Source organism: Capricornis sumatraensis, chromosome 15 (genome assembly GCF_032405125.1).
Source record: "Capricornis sumatraensis isolate serow.1 chromosome 15, serow.2, whole genome shotgun sequence".
Taxonomy (NCBI): Eukaryota; Metazoa; Chordata; class Mammalia; order Artiodactyla; family Bovidae; genus Capricornis; species Capricornis sumatraensis.
Genome location: NC_091083.1, coordinates 4,806,740 through 4,824,490, shown reverse-complemented (window position 1 = coordinate 4,824,490; position 17,751 = coordinate 4,806,740). Strand labels below are relative to the sequence as shown.

The window sequence follows — 17,751 nt, the reverse complement described above, 5'->3', positions numbered from 1 at the left end:
AATGCTGAGCTGGATCAATCACAAGCTGAAATCAAGATTGCTGGGAGAAATATCAATAACCTCAGATTCACAGATGACACCACCTTTATTGCAGAAAGGAAAGAACTAAATAGACTCTTGATGAAAGTGAAAGAGGAGATTGAAAAAGTTAGCTTAAAACTAAACTTTCAGAAAACTAAGATCGTGGCATCCAGGCTGACATTTTTACTCATAACAACTGCTAGTATCCCAGAACTCACATGGAGAAATACGGTCCTATTTTTTTTTTTTTAATTTTCTGTCTAAGAAAAAATAAAATACACAATCTTCACAAAGTTACATCTATCCATTCACAGCCAACAGTGATCAACAAGTTCTTCCAACTCCACTGGTCTTCTTAAAATCTGTAAAGCTTGGATGCAACTTAGAGTATCAGGAAACACCTGGATGCTAAAACATGAAATGGCACTGAGAAGATGTGCTGGTGTGAGAATAAAAGGTGAATTTCCTGACCTCTTAGGACCAATGGTCCTGTTTCACAGGTAAACAACAAATATTTTGCTTGATTAGTTAGGCTAGTCTACCTTCTATAAACCTCTATGGATGTTAATTTCAGTAGCCTCTGGAAACCTCATTTCTGCCATTAACAATGATCTGTTAAGTAGCAAATAGTTCACTATGTTATTTTGTCTTTTAAATGTCAATTTTTACACAAAATCAAGGCTATTTCTTAAGGTACTTGAAATTTTATATTTTAGACAGCAAGAATGCTAATTATGTTCATATTCAGGAACAAGAGAAAACTACAGTGAAAGCATTCTTTCATCCCTGAAAATACCTTAGTGTCAGGTATCTCATTCTCAGGAAGGGGAGGACACATGTATACCCACGGCCGCTTCATGTTGATATATGGTGAAATCCAGCACAGTATTGTAAAATAATTATCCTCCCGTTAAAATAATAAATTAAAAAAATCTGAAATCTGGGATTTTGTGCTATTGTGGTAGACAAAAGGAATTAAGGAATTTTCAGTCATTTTCCAATGAAGGGTAATAAAAATGAATTTTTACTATATATTCTTTTTTATTTGTATTTATTTTCATTGAAATATAGTAGATTTACAATATTGTGTTAATTTCTGCTGCACAGGAAAGTGATCAGTTATACATTTATATACATTCTTTTTTTAACCTTCAGGATGACTTTCCTAAAAACTTTTATTTTATACTGCAGTATAGTTGGTTAACAATGCTGTGTTAGTTTCAGTTGTACAGCTAAGTAATTCAGTTATACATATACATGTATATATTCTTTTTCAAATTATTTACCTATTAGGTTTCTATATAATATTGAGCAAAGTCCCCTATCCTATACACAGGAAGTTCCTTGTTGGTCATCAATCTTAAATATAGCAATTTTCCATTATGATTTATCATAGGATAGTCAATATAATTTTCTGTGCTATACAATAAGACCTTGTTTATCTATCTTGTATATATTTTCAGATTCCTTCCATTATACCAAGCTGCTCGTGACTGTGGCTGGCAAAGTCACTTCAGGTATATGCATCATTTAATTCTCACAATGACTCCGTGGTAGTCATAAACATTACTTTCACTCCCTCAACTTTTTCTTCTCTTACATCATGGGTCAAATTACATTCCACTTTTTCACCCTGTTTGTGCACATGTTAAATTACATGGAAAGCACATTAGAAGCTAATCTCCAACAAGAAGGTAATTCAAGTAATATATGTGCTTAATTACCCATCAGATTCACTGAGAGTTAAGAAGAATAAACCAACATTGAACCCAAGGCAGGTAGGCAATTAAGTCACAAGGAGTGAACTCCTAGAGTGTATCCAACATTAGGATGTGTGTCTTGTTACCAATGGTAATTCAACTCACCAGACAACCTTATATCTAACCAGTATTATTCTCACAGAGAAGCTAAGAAACCTTCTCGAGATCTCTCAGTTAAGATAATGCACTGGGATTTGAATCTGGGTTTCTTTAAATAACTTTGATCTTCCCTTTCCAAACAGTGCTTCCAATTTTACTTCAGTGGTTTCAAAGTGCAGAAAAAGATACCAACATGTTCTTAACTGTAAGTAAATTGCTCTAATATCCTGACTGCAGCCATGAAATTAAAAGACGTTTACTCCTTGGAAGGAAACTTATGACCAACCTAGACAGCATATCAAAAAATAGAGACATTACTTTGCCAACAATGGTCCATATACTCAAGGCTACGGTTTTTCCAGTAGTCATGTATGGATGTGAGAGTTGGACCATAAAGAAAGCTAAGTGCCAAAGAATTGATGCTTTTGAACTGTGGTGTTGGAGACTCTTGAGAGTCCCTTGGACTGCAAGGATATCCAACCAGTCAATCCTAAAGGAAATCAGCCCTGAATATTCATTGGAAGGACTGGTGTTGAAGCTGAAGCTCCAATACTTTGGCCACCTGATGTGAAGAACTGACTCATTTGAAAAGACCTTGATGCTGGGAAAGATTGAAGGTGGAGGAGAAGGGGATGGCAGAGGATGAGATGGTTGGATGGCATCACTGACTCAATGGACATGATTCCATGAACTCCGGGAGTTGGTGATGGACAGGGAGGCCTGGCATTCTGCAGTCCATGGGGCTGCAAAGAGTCGGACACGACTGAGCGACTGAACTGAACTGAATATTATTTTGATTGTTGAGAAAATCTATTTAACTCTTTACAAACCTAGGCAGTTTTCTAGATAAGAATTTTAAGTCAGCACAACAAGTTGCTGTGATGGTCCACTAGAGACAGGTGTTTGGCTGCAAGGATAAGTATGCTTCAAGTTCATTTTTCTACAGTTAATATATAAAACTAGACGTTTACAGATAGGTTTAAGTAGAGCTACAAAGGTATAAATCTCTCACGTGGAGTAACCCACAGCAGTACTTGAATCCTACTGTAAATAGGTAACTAACTTGCTTTTACCTGCTACAATACATGGCATGAGCATCAATTCTACATTTGACTCACTAAAAGTCATTAAGGGTGAAAGCTAAAGTGTATTTAACATACACAGTGGACATGAGAGTTGTGTCAACTGCTTTAGATGCATTTTACCACTGAGTCTTTACAGCAACCAAATAAGATAAACATAGAGATTATTTCCATAATTCATATGGGGCAATTAAATCTCAGAGATGTGGAATCACTTCCTGGGTTATATATAGCTAGTAATTGGCTTTGAGGCTTGACCATTTGACTCAAAGCTTGTACAAGTAATGACTACACTATAGTAGGCACTCAGATGTGCAAAGACACATGTTGGGGGCCTGGAGTAGAGAAGAATGGGCACAAATGTAATGATACAAAAATAATGCAAGCTGCAATACGGAGCCTCTGTAAAAGCAATAAATAATGTGTATTTCTGAAATAATTCTAACTATACATTTCAATGCACTTTAACAATCAAATTGATTATAAAGAAAGAGTCTACTTATTTATATTAGATCCATTGTGAAATTATCCTTTGCATGTAGTGAGAAAATATTGTTATGGCCTGAATTGTGTCTTCCACCCTTCCCCTGTATTCCTAACCACCCTCACCACAGATATCTATTAATCAGAATGTAGATGGTAAGGAGCCTGACTGCAGTGCAGGAGACCCAGGTTCAATCCCTGGGTTGGGAAGATCCCCTAGAGGAGGAAATGGCAACCCACTCCAGTATCCTTGCCTGGAAAATTCCATGGATGAAGGAGCCTGTACAGTCTACGGGGTTGCAAAGAGTCAGACACAACTGAGCAACTTCACTTCATTAAAGTCCTTAATCCTTCAAGGAAATCATGATTAAATGAGGTAATTAGGGTGGGTCCTAGTCCAATACACTGAGTCTTTACAAGAAGAGGATCAGGACACAGGTAAGTACAGGGAGAGAGGCCCGTGAGAAGAGAGAGGGAACAGCCAGCCATCTACAAGCGGACAAGAGAGGCTTCAGAAGAAACCATGCCTGCCAACACCTGGTCTCAGGCTTCAAGCCTCCAGAATAATGAGAATACAAGTTTCCATTGTTTAATTCACCCCATCTTTGGAACGTTGTTGGGCACCTGGAAAACACTCCTACAAGAAGCACACTTCTTGTTATATTAAGTACAGCTGGGAAAGTTGAGGGAAGTCTAGACTGAAAACCAGAATTTTGATGAGGGAATATTATAGGAAAGTTCTCAGTACCTTACTGTGTAAAGTCCTTATTTTAAAAAGAGAAACATCTATTTAACCTGATTTTTTTTCTTTTTTTTTTAATGAGAGCAGTGTAGACTTTAACCAAGGAAACTTAAACATGGGAATCTCTGGGGAGCTTTAAAGAAACTATCAGTGCTTGAGCCCCACAGAAGATATTCTGATTTAATTTATCTCGATGAGGCCTGGACATTGAGGTTTTTAAAACTCCCCAGTGTTTCTCACATCTCTATATTGGAAACAAAGTTTGAAAACCTTGGTTTAGAGAGAAATTCACTGTGTAGAATTAAAGTATTATCAGCTAAATCCACAAGGTGGCGTATTATGGCATTTGAAAGAATTATAATTGAGAAATGTTTCCAAAACGCAACTCTGTACCATTGCATGTAAAGCAAACTGCATTTAGGCTGCAGTTACACAAGACAGGAGCAATGATGGAATGAGTCAGAACCTTCTAAAAAGACCTGAAGTTTAGTTAACTCATGATACTAATCCTGTCCCCCTGCTTTCAACAGGAGGTCCACGCTGGCCAGAAGGAGAACGCTCCTAGCTGTCAAGTCTCTCACCCACTATTAGCCTTTGCCAAAACTGTGACCTCTCCCTGGCCCCTCAGGAACTCTTCAGGGGCCTTTGGAACTCTTTGGCAGTAGATACTAAGACAGAGGCTTGCTATTATTTTTTAAAAACAGAATCTTTACTCAGCCATACACATATTTAGTTCACCATGTTTTACAGATGGACACACACATATGTACACCAAGTAATGGAGGCACCACTCAAATATTCAAATTTAATTGTTGATAAGAGACACACCAATCCCTTTGCAAATTTAGTGATTTATACCAACATCCCAGAAGAGACTTAGCCTATCTGTGACTGGTTATGAAGAAGTTAAAAACTTGTAACCATTAGAGAAGATATTCTATAATTTAATGGTAGCTTTAAAAGCCTTCACTTATTCATTAGAGAATGTCCATGAGGTTGAGGGGCAGGTGGAAGAGACCAAAGAGTTTTAAACAGAAAGATCTACCAAATGAACCATTCCTTACCCTCCTTAGCATCCTGATATTTCTGCTACTAAATCTCCAACTAGTTACATAAAGGTTTTTGTTTCCAAGGAAACCACTGACATCTATGGAATTTAATGAACATGAAAAAGGAGCTATGCCATATAATTTACATCTGGAGATAAATGTGATTAGCTGTCAAAATGATTACGCACACATTGATAATTCTGTGAAGTTTTAACCCTTTTTTTCTCCATTTGGTAAAGATGTAAGTAACATTTATGTAAATAAAATGACAGAAGAAAATCCTGTACCCCTCTTATCCCAAATCAGCTGTGGCACCATGTTGGGTAAATTACGAAACAGTTGGAACCAAGATTATGGGCCAAAGGTAAATGTCCTCAGCAATTGAGTGGAAAGGGAGAAACCTTTATCTTGTTGTACAAAGGGTTTTCTTATTCTTTAGTAAACCTCAAATATCTACATCACATTATGACTGTGGTTTCAAATAATGGTGGAATCTTCACAAATCGGGTAAATAGCTTATAATCAGCAAAGAGAGACAATAAAGAAAGCACAATTCCAGGCCTCAAGGATGATTAATTAAAACCACTGTTGTATAACATCCAAATAACAGCTCATTATGAGATTTTATATATTGGCATCCAGATTCTATGATGAGCTATTTAAGATTTGACAACCCTTAAATAAATAGCCTATTTTGAATATTGGCAAGGAATGCAAATCATATAGGGAAAATATTAAAAGTGCATATAAAGTTTTATCTTCAATAAAGTTACAAGTATGCAAAACTAAGAAGAAAAAGAGTAGCAGGAAACTACCACTTTATTAAAACGATGACTCCTTCCTCCTTTTAAACGCTCTTAGGCTTCCAAGGTATACCTTCTTCTCATTCTGCTTCCTTCTCAGTCTCTATTTTTATTATTGTAGCAAAATACACATACCATAAAATTTATTATTTTAGTGATTGTCAAGTGTTGGAGTTTAGTGATATTAAACAAATTTACATTGGTATACACTATCACCACCATTCATCTGCAGAATCTTTCATCTTCTCAAACTGAAACTCTGACCTCATTAAACAGGAACTCCCCATGCTCCCTCAATCCAGCCCCTGGAAACTGCCAATGCTACTTCTGGACTCTATGAATCCGACTATTCTAGGTACCTCTCCTAAGAGGGATCACATGATGTTTGTCATTTTGTGCCTGGCTTATTGCACTTAGCATATCTTTTCCTAGGGTTATCCTTACTGTAGCAGTTAAAATTCCATTCCTTTTTGGGGCTGCACACTATTCCCTTGTGTGTAGGTAGGGCATTTTGTATATCCATTCATCTTCTGATGCACATTTGGGTTTTTCCACCTTTTGTAAGTAACGTCACCATGGACACTGGCATATAAGTACCTTTACAGTTCCTGTGTTCCATTCCTTGGGGAATATACCAGTTTCAGTCTCTTTCACTACCCCTCCTCATCCGCTTGAAGCCTAAATGCTGGAGATAGCATGGTTTAGATATCAGAAGTTTCTTTTATACCTATATTCCTTAAAGGCCTCCCTTGACTTTGAGTTTTGAAGAATCAAAGTTATTAACTCCATGGCCAACATTTCCCCATATATTCAAATATGATACCAGGTGGCAGTCTGATAAGCATCTCAAGCTTTAAATATCCAAAAACCAAACTAAATTTTTCTGTTTATATGAACTTCTTCCTTCCCATCTGCATGAAAACCCAATTCCTGTACTTTCCGAAGTCAAAACACTAAAAGTTGTTCTTGAATCCCTTCTTTACCCCATCCCTCACACCCAAGGCACTGGCAAAACCTTTTCTCTTTAAAACACATTAGATTCTGGCGTTTGTCTACATCTTTTAGTCAAAAATCGTCATCAACACTGCCTGGGCACTGGCAACAGCCATTTGGTTGGTATCCTTCTTCCTTTGTCCTCTGTGGTCTGTTTTCAAGGCTGTGGCCAGTGATGCTTTTTAAAAGCTAGGTCAGATCTTTGTCACTCCTCTGCTCAGAACATTCAGATCCTTGCTCATGTCTCTCAGAGGAAAAGCCAAAATCATTAGCATGGCCTATGAAGCCCAAAATATGTGGCCCCCAGCCACCTATCTGACTTCTGCTTTTCTTTGCTGCACTTTGCTGTAGCCATACTGGGCACAGAGTTGGTTCCTCAAACATGCCAAGTTTGTTCTTACTTCAGGGTCTTTGCTCTTATTGCACCCTCTGCCTGGAATCCGTCCCCTTCCCTTAATGCATGTCTCTGCTCATCTGATCTCAGCAAGAGAGCCTACTCTGCCAGGGCTCAAAAAACCAGCAACCCTCTCTGCCACTCATGATCTGTGGCCCCTTATCCTTGCTTGATTCACTTCAGTGGGACGTATCTGCCATCTGTTTCCGGACCCCGAGGGGTGCTGGAGGGAGCCTGCTCACAGGGCTCTAGGCTGCGTGCACATTGCTTTCGAGCTCTAGGTGATGGCAGGATCTGGTCTGAAACTCCCCAGGTTTGGAATATTCACCCAAAGGAAATGAAGAAACACAGCAGATCAGGGATTTCCTCCTCCCTTCCTCCCTTCTTTCCTCCCTTCCCCTCCCTCCCTCCCTCCTTCTCTCTCTATCTCCCTCCCTGTCTTTCTTTCTTTTGCTTTTTTCCTGGAAAGCCAGTTTACCACCACCACATGTTTCCTGCTCCTAAAAAGAATGTTATATGAGAACAGAGTTGTTTTTTCCCTAGTGCCCAGAACAGTGCCTGGCAGAAGCAGAAAGTCAATGGTCATGTGTCAAAGCAACAGTGAAATTGAAAAGGCATCATTCTGCTGTAAGGATTAGAAAAATAACACCCGATCAGCTTTCTGTATTTAGTTTTACTCTAACCTGCCTTATGTGACTGTGGTGATATATGCACAGGTTTCCTGCATTATCCAAAAGTAGACCATTCCTGTGAAAGTTTCCATAAGCTGAAATGGCATAAAGTGGAGAAGCAGTTGTCTTCAGACACATCTTGCTAAGCCAGGCACAAAATAAATCGAGATAAAGCACCAGTGCTCACAGAGGCAGTGCAAAGCCTGCTGAGGTGCTGAGGATGGTTCCCAGGGAAGGAGCTTGGTGGTGCCCCTCAAAGTTCACAGTATACTGCCTCTGTAAAGGCTCCTCTGCTGCACACAAGTGCTGAGCAGTATTTTCCCACTTTTTGCTTTTATTCTTTTTTGTAAAAGTGAAAATCCTCTTCAGATGTCTTTCATTGAGCCAAAGCAGGTGCTAATGTAGGTCTAATGAAGTGGTGTAAAGCGAACCTTGGAAAAGCGTGGGGTACCTATACTGCTGCACTCTGCTGTGCCGCGGCGCCACGGTGCTGCACCGCTTCACTGCTGACTATGTCATATACCACTGAGCCCTGTTCTGTGCTGCTGTGTGCCTGGGCTGCGCCATGGTACCACTGAACGGGGCTACTGTGCTGCAGTGCCGGCACCCCCGTACCACTTAGAATTTAACTGAGACCTGGATATATACAAGGTTCTGCGGTGCTGTGCTCAGTCGTCTCCGACTCTTTGCAACCCCATGGACTGTAGCCCGCCAGGCTCCTCTGTCCATGGAATGTTCAGGCAAGAAAATGAGTTGGTTGCCATTTTCTTCTCCAGGGGATCTTTCCCAACCAGGGATCAAACCCACGTCTCTTGCATCTCCTGGGTAATTATCCGTTGAGCAAGAGAAGCAGTTTACTTTGCATAAAACACAGTTTGAAAGTCCAGCCACAGAAATCCTTGTCAGTGATACTGCTGCATATGTATCATGAGCCCTGAATAAAGCCAGGAGCGTATAACTGTGGTGTTGCTCCTTCTGGAGTCCAAGGCAATCTTAGAACTGCTGCCAAGAAGACATGTGCACAATTTGACATGTCTTTCTTCTTTTTAAGTTCATGATTTGCTATGACCAGGGTAGGAAGTTTTACCTCAGTTTTATAATCTGTAAGATGGAGTGCCTTGGCTTGATTAACTGCCCTTAAATGTTGGAATAAGCAGTGAACAAAACTTACATGCATAAAATCATGTGCTCCCCTGACACTGATTTCTTCGATGAGAAAGCAGAGGCATGGAACAACCTGAGCTCGTTAATGGTAGGGCAGGCATCCGAGACCACAACTCCACTTCCCTAGGCCCATCTACTTTTCAACACTCCTAAGGATAAGATACTTCCTAAGAGGTAAAGGAATTACCTTTTTTAGCAGCATTTCTGAAACCTTTCTGGGACGAGTAAAGAATACTCTAGGAGATGCAAGTTCAATCTCTGGGTTGCGAAGATCCCTGGAGAAGGAAATGGCACCCCACTTCAGTATTCTTGCCTGGGAAATCCCAGGGACAGAGGAGCCTGGTGGGCTATAATCCATGGGGTCACAAAAGTCGAACACTACTGAGCATGCATGCAATCAGGATTTGGGGTAGCCCATACAAAAAATATACTTTTTGTTCTGTTCCAGAGCATACACTCACACACATAAAAAAGTATCACAAAATTTGCTCTGCACAAGACTGATCTTTTTCATTCTAATCAAGCCTATTTTATTTAATTAATGCTATACCACTAATAGATCAGAAACCATAGTGATACACTCTCCTTTAAAAATCAAAGCTCCTTTTGAAATGAAGATCCAGTGTGTGTATATGGCATAGATAAGACGCATGCAACATAGACTCTCTTACACGCGCTTCATAAACCTGAGGGTGCAGGGGGAAGGAGAGGAGGCAAAAAGGAGGGGAGGCAGAGGGCAAAAAGGGAAGCATAAACACATTTCACATCTCAAAAAATTAGGTTCTTTTAGTTTAGCTTTTCTATTTGAAGAAACATTTCCTAATTTCTCTCCAATGAGAAACTGCAGACCTGCTAACTTGAACAAAAGCTGTATACAGCAAAGCAGATCTGGAATTGAATGCATTGTGTCGGGAGTAGACATTTAAAATTCATTAACACATAGATGCTTTTTCATTTCCTATAAGTGTTATTTCAAATCACAGCAGGCATAGGAAACAGTTCCTCTTCAACTAGATTGTGAATTTTTCTATAATGAGATGTTGTGAAAAACAAAAATAATAGGAATACATGGATAAATACTTGCGGGGTTCTTGCGTATTTGATAAACACTATCTGCTTCACTGTTCTGCCTTCCTCTGATCATTGTGCCCACAGGAAGTCTTCCACTCAGTCTGTCTCCATGTTGCACCACCTTCTTGTCCTAAGCTTCCCAACTTTTCTCACTAATCATCATCCTGCTGCATCTAATCTCACCAACACAATGGTCCCCTCCTATTGAGCTTTCCTCCTCCGGACCAGACGCCTCCTTCTATGAGGCGGTTATGCTTCAGTCTTTCTGGAATACTCTGTAGGAAGCTAACCTCTCTTTTGCTGCCTGCTACACAGAATTGCTGCAGTGTGGGAAGCTGTGTGCTGCCAGGGGTGGTGTGCAGAGATGGCCACCACGAGGACCCTGAGGATAAAAAAGGAATTCCTTCCAGCACCTTAGAAGCCAATCCGGTGAAAGAAAAAGACATCTATTATTTGGTAACAGTTCTTGAGCAGCTGAATGAGACTCGATGCAAACTCAGAAATTTCATTGAATTGTTCAACACATTCCAATCATTTTTAATAAATTAACTTTTCATTCATTCAGTTCAAGGAAAGATTTTCTTTTGCAATTTAAAGATCTTAAATCTGGTATTAATAACCTACTTCTCTCTTGCCTGTCCATCCACCAAGTCCCTTTCAGGCAAGCGTCTGTTCCAAACTGTTTTTACAACATAAGCTTTTCTAGTTTGAGTGAAATGAAACTGATTTCTGGAAATTTGAAATTTAAATAATGATAAATAAAAAAATAATGATGATAATAGTGATGATAGTGGTTACTATTTAATGAGTGCTGATTATATAGTAATGATAACTTCAGGCAGTGGTGTTCAAATTTTGTGACAAATTTACTTTTCAAAACCCAGTGTCCACACTACACATAGTAACTAGATTCTTGTAGCATCTCTCAGAGTAGAAAACAAGGGTCAGCATTTTTTAAAACTCCCCAGGGCTGACCCTTTAATTCTATAAGCACTTAAATTTGAGAACTTCTCTGCTGCTAGTGGTTTGTTAATGAATTATTTGATTTAACCCTTACAACAATGTATATGAAGTATTCATTTTTATTATTATTATCTAGTGTCTAAGAAACAGTGCCCAGTTGTGGATGTGCTGGTGGTGAAGGGAAAGTCCGAGGCTGTAAAGAGCAATATTGTATAGGAACCTGGAATGTTAGGTCCATGAATTAAGGGAAATTGGAAGCGGTCAAACAAGAGAGGACAAGAGTGAACACTGACATTTTAGGAATCAGCAAACTAAAATGGACTGGAATGGGTAATTTAATTCAGGTGACCATTATATCTACTACTGTGGGCAAGAATCCTTTAGAAGAAATGGAGTAGCCTTCATAGTCAACAAAGAGTATGAAATGCAGTACTTGGGTACAATCTCAAAAATGATAGAATGATCTCAGTTCGTTTCCAAGGCAAACCATTCAATATCAGAGTAATCCAAGTCTATGCCCCAGCCACTAATGCTAAAGAAGCTGAAGTTGAATGGTTCTATGAAAATGTCCTTTTCATCACAGGGGACTGGAATGCAGAAGTATGAAGTCAAAAGATACCTGGAGTAACAAGCAAGTTTGGCTTTGGAGTACAGAATGAAGCAGGGGAAGGCTAAGAAAGTTTTGCCAAGAGAATGCATTGGTCATAGCAAACACCTTCTTCCAACAACACAAGAGATGACTCTAACATGAACATCATGAGAAGATCAATACTGAAATCACATTAATTGTGATATTTGCAGCCAAAGATGTGGAAGCTCTATACAGTCAGCAGAAACAAGACTGGGAGCTGACTGTGGCTCAAATCATGAACTCCTTATTGTAAAATTCAGACTTAAGTTGAAGAAAATAAGGAAAACTACTAGACCATTAGGTATGACTTAAATCAAAACCCTTACAATTATACAGTGGAAGTGAGAAATAGATTCAAGGGATTAGATCTGATAGACAGAGTGCCTGAAGAACTATGGACGGAGATTTGTAACACTGTATAAGAGGTGGTGATCAAAATCATCCCCAAGAGAAAGAAATGCAAAAAGACAAAATGGTTGTCTGAGGAGGCCTTACAAAGAGCTGAGAAAAGAAGAGAAGTGAAAGGCAAAGGAAAAAAGGAAAGATATACCCATTTGAATGCAGAGTTCCAAAGAATAGCAAGAGGTAAGAAAGCCTTCCTCAGTGATCAGTGCACAGAAATAGAGGAAAACAAAGAATGGGAAAGACTAGAGATCTCTTCAAGAAAATTGGAGATATCAAGGGAACATTTCATGCAAAGATGGGCACAATAAAGGACAGAAATGGTATGGACCTAACAGAAGCAGAAGCTATTAAAAAGTGGTGGCAAGAATACACAGAAGAATTATTAAAAGATCTTGATGACCCAGATAACCACGATGGTGTGATCACTCACTTAAGGCCCAACATCCTGGAAGGTGAAGTCAAGCGGGCCTTAGGAAGCATCACTACAAACAAAGCTAGCGGAGGTGATGGAATTCCAGCTGAGCTACTTAAAATCCTAAAAGATGATGCTGATATGTTGCTGCACTCAACATGCCAGCAAATTTGGAAAACTCAGCAATGGCCACAGGACTTGAAAATGTTAGTTTTCATTCCAGTCCCAAAGAAAGGCAATGCCAAAGAATGCTCAAACTACTGCACAATTGCATTCATCTCACACACTAGCAAAATAATGCTCAAAATTCTCCAAGCCAGGCTTTCAACAACAGTAAGTGATCCATGAAATTCCAGATGTTCAAACTGGATTTAGAAAAGACAGAGGAACCAGAGATCAAATTGCCAACATCCATTGTATCATCAAAAAAGCAAGAGAATTTCAGAAAAACATCTACTTCTGCTTCATTGCCTATGCTAAAGCCTTTGACTGTGTGGATCACAACAAACTGTGGAAAATTCTTCAAGAGAATTTGGAATACCAGACCACCTTATCTGCATCCTGAGAAACCTGTATGTCGGTCAAGAAGCAAGTGTTAGAACCAGATATGCAACAATGGACTGTTTCAAAATTGGGAAAGGAGTACGTCAAGGCTGTATGTTGTCACCCTGCTTATTTAAGTTATATGCAGAATACATCATGTAAAATGTCGGGTTGGATGAAGCACAAGCTTTAATCAAGATTGCCGGGAGAAATACCAATAACCTCAGATATGCAGGTGACACCACCCTTACAGCAGAAAGCGAGGAAGAACTAAAGAGCCTCTTGATGAAGGAGAAAGAGGAGAGTGAAAATTTGCCTCAAATTCAACATTCAAAAAATGAAGATTATGGCATCGAGTCCCATCATTTCCTGGTAAATGGATGGAGAAACAATGGAAATAGTGACAGACTTTATTTTCTTGGGCTCCAAAATCACTGCAGATGGTGACTTTAGCCATGAAATTAAAAGACACTTGCTCCTTGGAAGAAAAGCTATGACCAATCTAGACAGTATATTAAAAAGCAGAGATATTACTTTGCCAATAAAAGTCTATATAATCAAAGCTATGGTTTTTCCAATATCATATATGTATGTGAGAGTTGGACCATAAAGAAGGCTGAGTGCCTAAGAACTGATGCTTTTGAACTGTGGTGCTGGATAAGACTCTTGAGAGTCCCTTGGACTGCAAGGAGATCCAACCAGTCAATCCTAAAGGAAATCAGTCCTGAATATTCATTGGAAGGACTGATGCTAAAGCTCCAGTACTTGGGAATCTGATGCAAAGAGCCAACTCTCACAGAAAAGGCTCTCATTGTGGGAAAGATTTAAGGCAGGAGGAGAAGGGGATGACAGAGGACGACATGGTTGGATGGCATCATTGTCTCAATGGACATGAATTTGAGCAAGCTTCCGGAGATGGTGAAGGATAGGGAAGCCTGGCATGGTGCAGTCCATGTGGTTGCAGAGTCAGACACAACTGAGTGACTGAACAACCACAACAATATGCAAAGAAACTGGCTTTGAAAATGTTAAAGTATATTGAGATGCTTAAACTCCAGCAAGGAATGTAAAGTAAAAAAAAAAAAAAAATCAAGAATGTGGATAATAAAATAGAGAACACAAACCTAGGTTGAACAAACTTTAAAAGCCAGAGTATTCTGAGGTTGAAATCTGTCCTGAAGGGTAGCATTTTAGGATCAAATAGTGGTTTATCAACCAAGCAGAGTACATACCCTAGTGCTGTTCATTTCTCAACATTCAGTAGACATTTATCAAACTGTGCCCATATATGAAATATTTAACTTAAGTAGGCTGTGGGCTGCAGTAAAAGAATCAAACCTAAAAGAAGGTCTCCGTGTGCCAGAGGAACTGACTTGAACACCCAAAGCCTGGAAACAAAAAGGGTCCGATGGAGGGCAGGCAACTGACTTCAGCCAATAATGACTAGGAAACTTCAAATTAGGCCAATGAATTTGCATTAAAAGACAACATTTGTCATTGTTATCAATATAGTTCTTGGAACTAATAGACTTATGTGAAACCTGTCTAAAATGTTGGGAGAAGAATAAAATGTCTACCCTGAAAACTGAACAATTCTGAATCAGCAACAAAACATTAAAGACAATAAGCTTGATACAAAAATGAAAGACCAAACTATTGAAACACCACTATATTTCTAAGTGAGTGAAACACCACTGTATTTTCAAGTGAGTGAGTGAGTGAAAGATGCTCAGTCGTGTCCGACTCTTTGTGACCCCATGGATTATACAGTACATGGAATTCTCCAGGCCAGAATACTGCAGTGGGTGGCAGCCTTTCCCTTCTCCAGAGGATCTTCCCAACCCAGGTATTGAACCCAGGTCTTCTGCATTGCAAGCATATTTCTAAGTGATTGATGCAAATAATGGACCATTTTCAGGTAAAGCACAGAAACCTTTCTGAAAATAATTTTGATTTTTCTTTCTTTTCATTTACCACATTTTTCTGTAGGTATTTTAACATCTTCAGCAATAAAATTTGTATTGTATTTGGCTGTTTGCTCTATGACACAATTCACCAGCAACTACCACACTGCTAGGTATCTGAAGACAATCACTCTAGGTGACTTTCCTCACCGCATCTCCACAGCAACAGATAATTTTTGATGTCAAAGTATATGTTTTGACTTTTAAGGAATAAAGCAAAAGTTGCAGGTAGACACTCAAATAGAAAATCGCTGGTTTTATATCAATTATGGAAGGAGGCGAGTCCCTGAATGGCACCTGTACTTCCCTATTTGCCAACATTCTCTCTGTGCTACAGAAGTCCTTAAAGTATTAAAATTTAAATACACTAAAGCATAGTTTCCCAGTTTGATAACAGTCAATACATCCTGCTACTATACCTTACTAGACAATCTAAATTTTTTAAATATATGTAATGTTTTATTCAACACTTTTTGGGCCATACCACATGACATGTGGAATCTTAGTTCCCTGACTGGGGATCAAGCCTGCACCCTCCTCAGTAGAAGCATGGCATCGCAACCACTGGATCACCAGGGAAGTCCTATATTCAACATTTTAAAACAATCTTCCAAAACTAAATAAATTGCAAACACTGCTTTAGATGTTTCTTCAGTAAGTTTTTCAAACGCAGGTAAGTTGACATTCCGTATAACTGATCCCAATGTCTGTGGGTGTTCATTGGGAACATTTGCAAAAAGATTTGACACTTTGGCTTCAGGGATGAAATGACTCCAACTGCAAAACATTTGAGCTAAAAGATCCTGTTTATCTGTCTAAAAGGTAGGTTCGCGTATGCTTACAAGGCTAAGGGAATTTTTCAAATACTTTAAAGCACATTTTGAGTATTTAGAATTATCCAATAACGTTTGCATTATTATTAAAAAAAAAAATCCAAGGGCATAAAGCAAGTCCTTTGTCCACTGATTCTATATTTGCTCATTGTTTCCATTTTTTATCAAAAATGGTACTGTTTGGACATACTGGCTTCTGGAAGGATTGGCTGTTTTATTGCATTTTACAACATCTACAACAGAGAAACTTTTAACTGGGGCAATTAATTGATACCATGACACAGCTAAATAATCAAGGCAGCATCTGGTGTGCATAGCATGCTCCACTTCCTACCTTGGGCGCCTTGGCATGTTTCCCACATCTGGCGTCTTTGACAAGGCTGAGATCTAACAGTTCCGTCTCCTGGAAGGCAAAAGTGTGAGATCGTTAAGCATCCACACAGATCTTTTTTCTTTTGTTTCATAGCATTGACATCACTTTAAAAATAATATTATCTTGAGACTTGCCTTAAAATTTCCCTGCGGTTGGGATATTTTTCTCCTCTTACAGGCACTGCCTGTCAATGGAATGGGAGTGGAAACAAAAAGATACCTACCTGCTAGTTCTCAGCTTCATATATCATAATGCATTCTGAAAGTACAATGCTTTGGGTCCCCAGTCTATCCTATAACCCACTCCTAAGTCATGATGAGTCAAGCCTTCCTGTTCCCTTGCTGAAATATAATCCTGAGAGTCACTCTGAGTGTTTTGAGGATTTGTGAGTGGGGTGAGGGGTTAGAGTGGGGGTTGGAGGAGGTGTCACCCCCAGCTCGCAGCATACCCAGCCCACGTGGCCAAGCTAAAGAGATGGGTATGCCTCCCATACCTGCACCTCAAGCCTTTTGCACACACTCCTTGCACCTATCTTTTCATTTATTCATTATATATTATTGAATGTCTATAATACTCAAGTTACTCCAGGATATAAGACACATAAGATATGGCAGCTTCTCTGAATGAACTTGCAAAGGAAAGAAATAAATATATGCATAAGACAAGGGATAGTGTGTTAATGCCAACTTTAAAGTTAACTGCTATGATGGAGGAGGGTTAAAAAGAAAGATTACTTTTCCCCTAGAGGCTCAGAAAAAATATTCTGTGGAGGCATCATTGAGACTGGAGAAGAGAAGTGAGGAGATAAAGGTCTCCCTCATCTGGAGGTCCCTCATGGGCAAACATCCAGCGAAGAGAGGACCAGAGGTTTGAGCAGAACCTTGAGGTTTTCATGCCTCTTAGTTGCTCAGAGAAGGAGGACAGTGCGTGGGAAGCAGATGGGAGGGGGAGACGCAAAGGAGGAGAGGGATGAGAGGGGGATCTGTGTAGACCTACGGCCGATTCATGTTGAGGTTTGACAGCAAACAGCAAAATTCCGTAAAGCAATCATCCTTCAATTAAAAAAAATTAAATTAATTAATTAAAAAAAAAAAAAAACTAGTGAGTGAGGGAAGGCACAAGGGAAGACACAGTGGCAGCGCAGGAAGGGGCCCGCACAGGCGGCATGCAGAATTCCACTGTGGGCACAGAGCATATGAAGAAAAGGGAGCGTGAAGACCAGAAATGGATTTGGGCAAAAGGACAGAAACACTAAAAGTCTGGTGAGGGACACTGAACCATGGCGTCTGGGACAT

At 39.5% G+C, this 17,751-nt stretch overlaps 1 protein-coding gene across 1 annotated transcript in view; it reads right to left on the bottom strand.

Moving 5' to 3' along the window:
- The window catches only part of PLCB1 (phospholipase C beta 1), an 854,775-nt gene that overhangs the window by 556,309 nt on the left and 280,715 nt on the right, over positions 1-17,751 (bottom strand). The window contains exon 3 of the mRNA XM_068987480.1: positions 16,418-16,486. Within this exon, the coding sequence (XP_068843581.1) occupies positions 16,418-16,486 (69 nt within the window). The remainder of the gene's footprint in view (positions 1-16,417; positions 16,487-17,751) is intronic.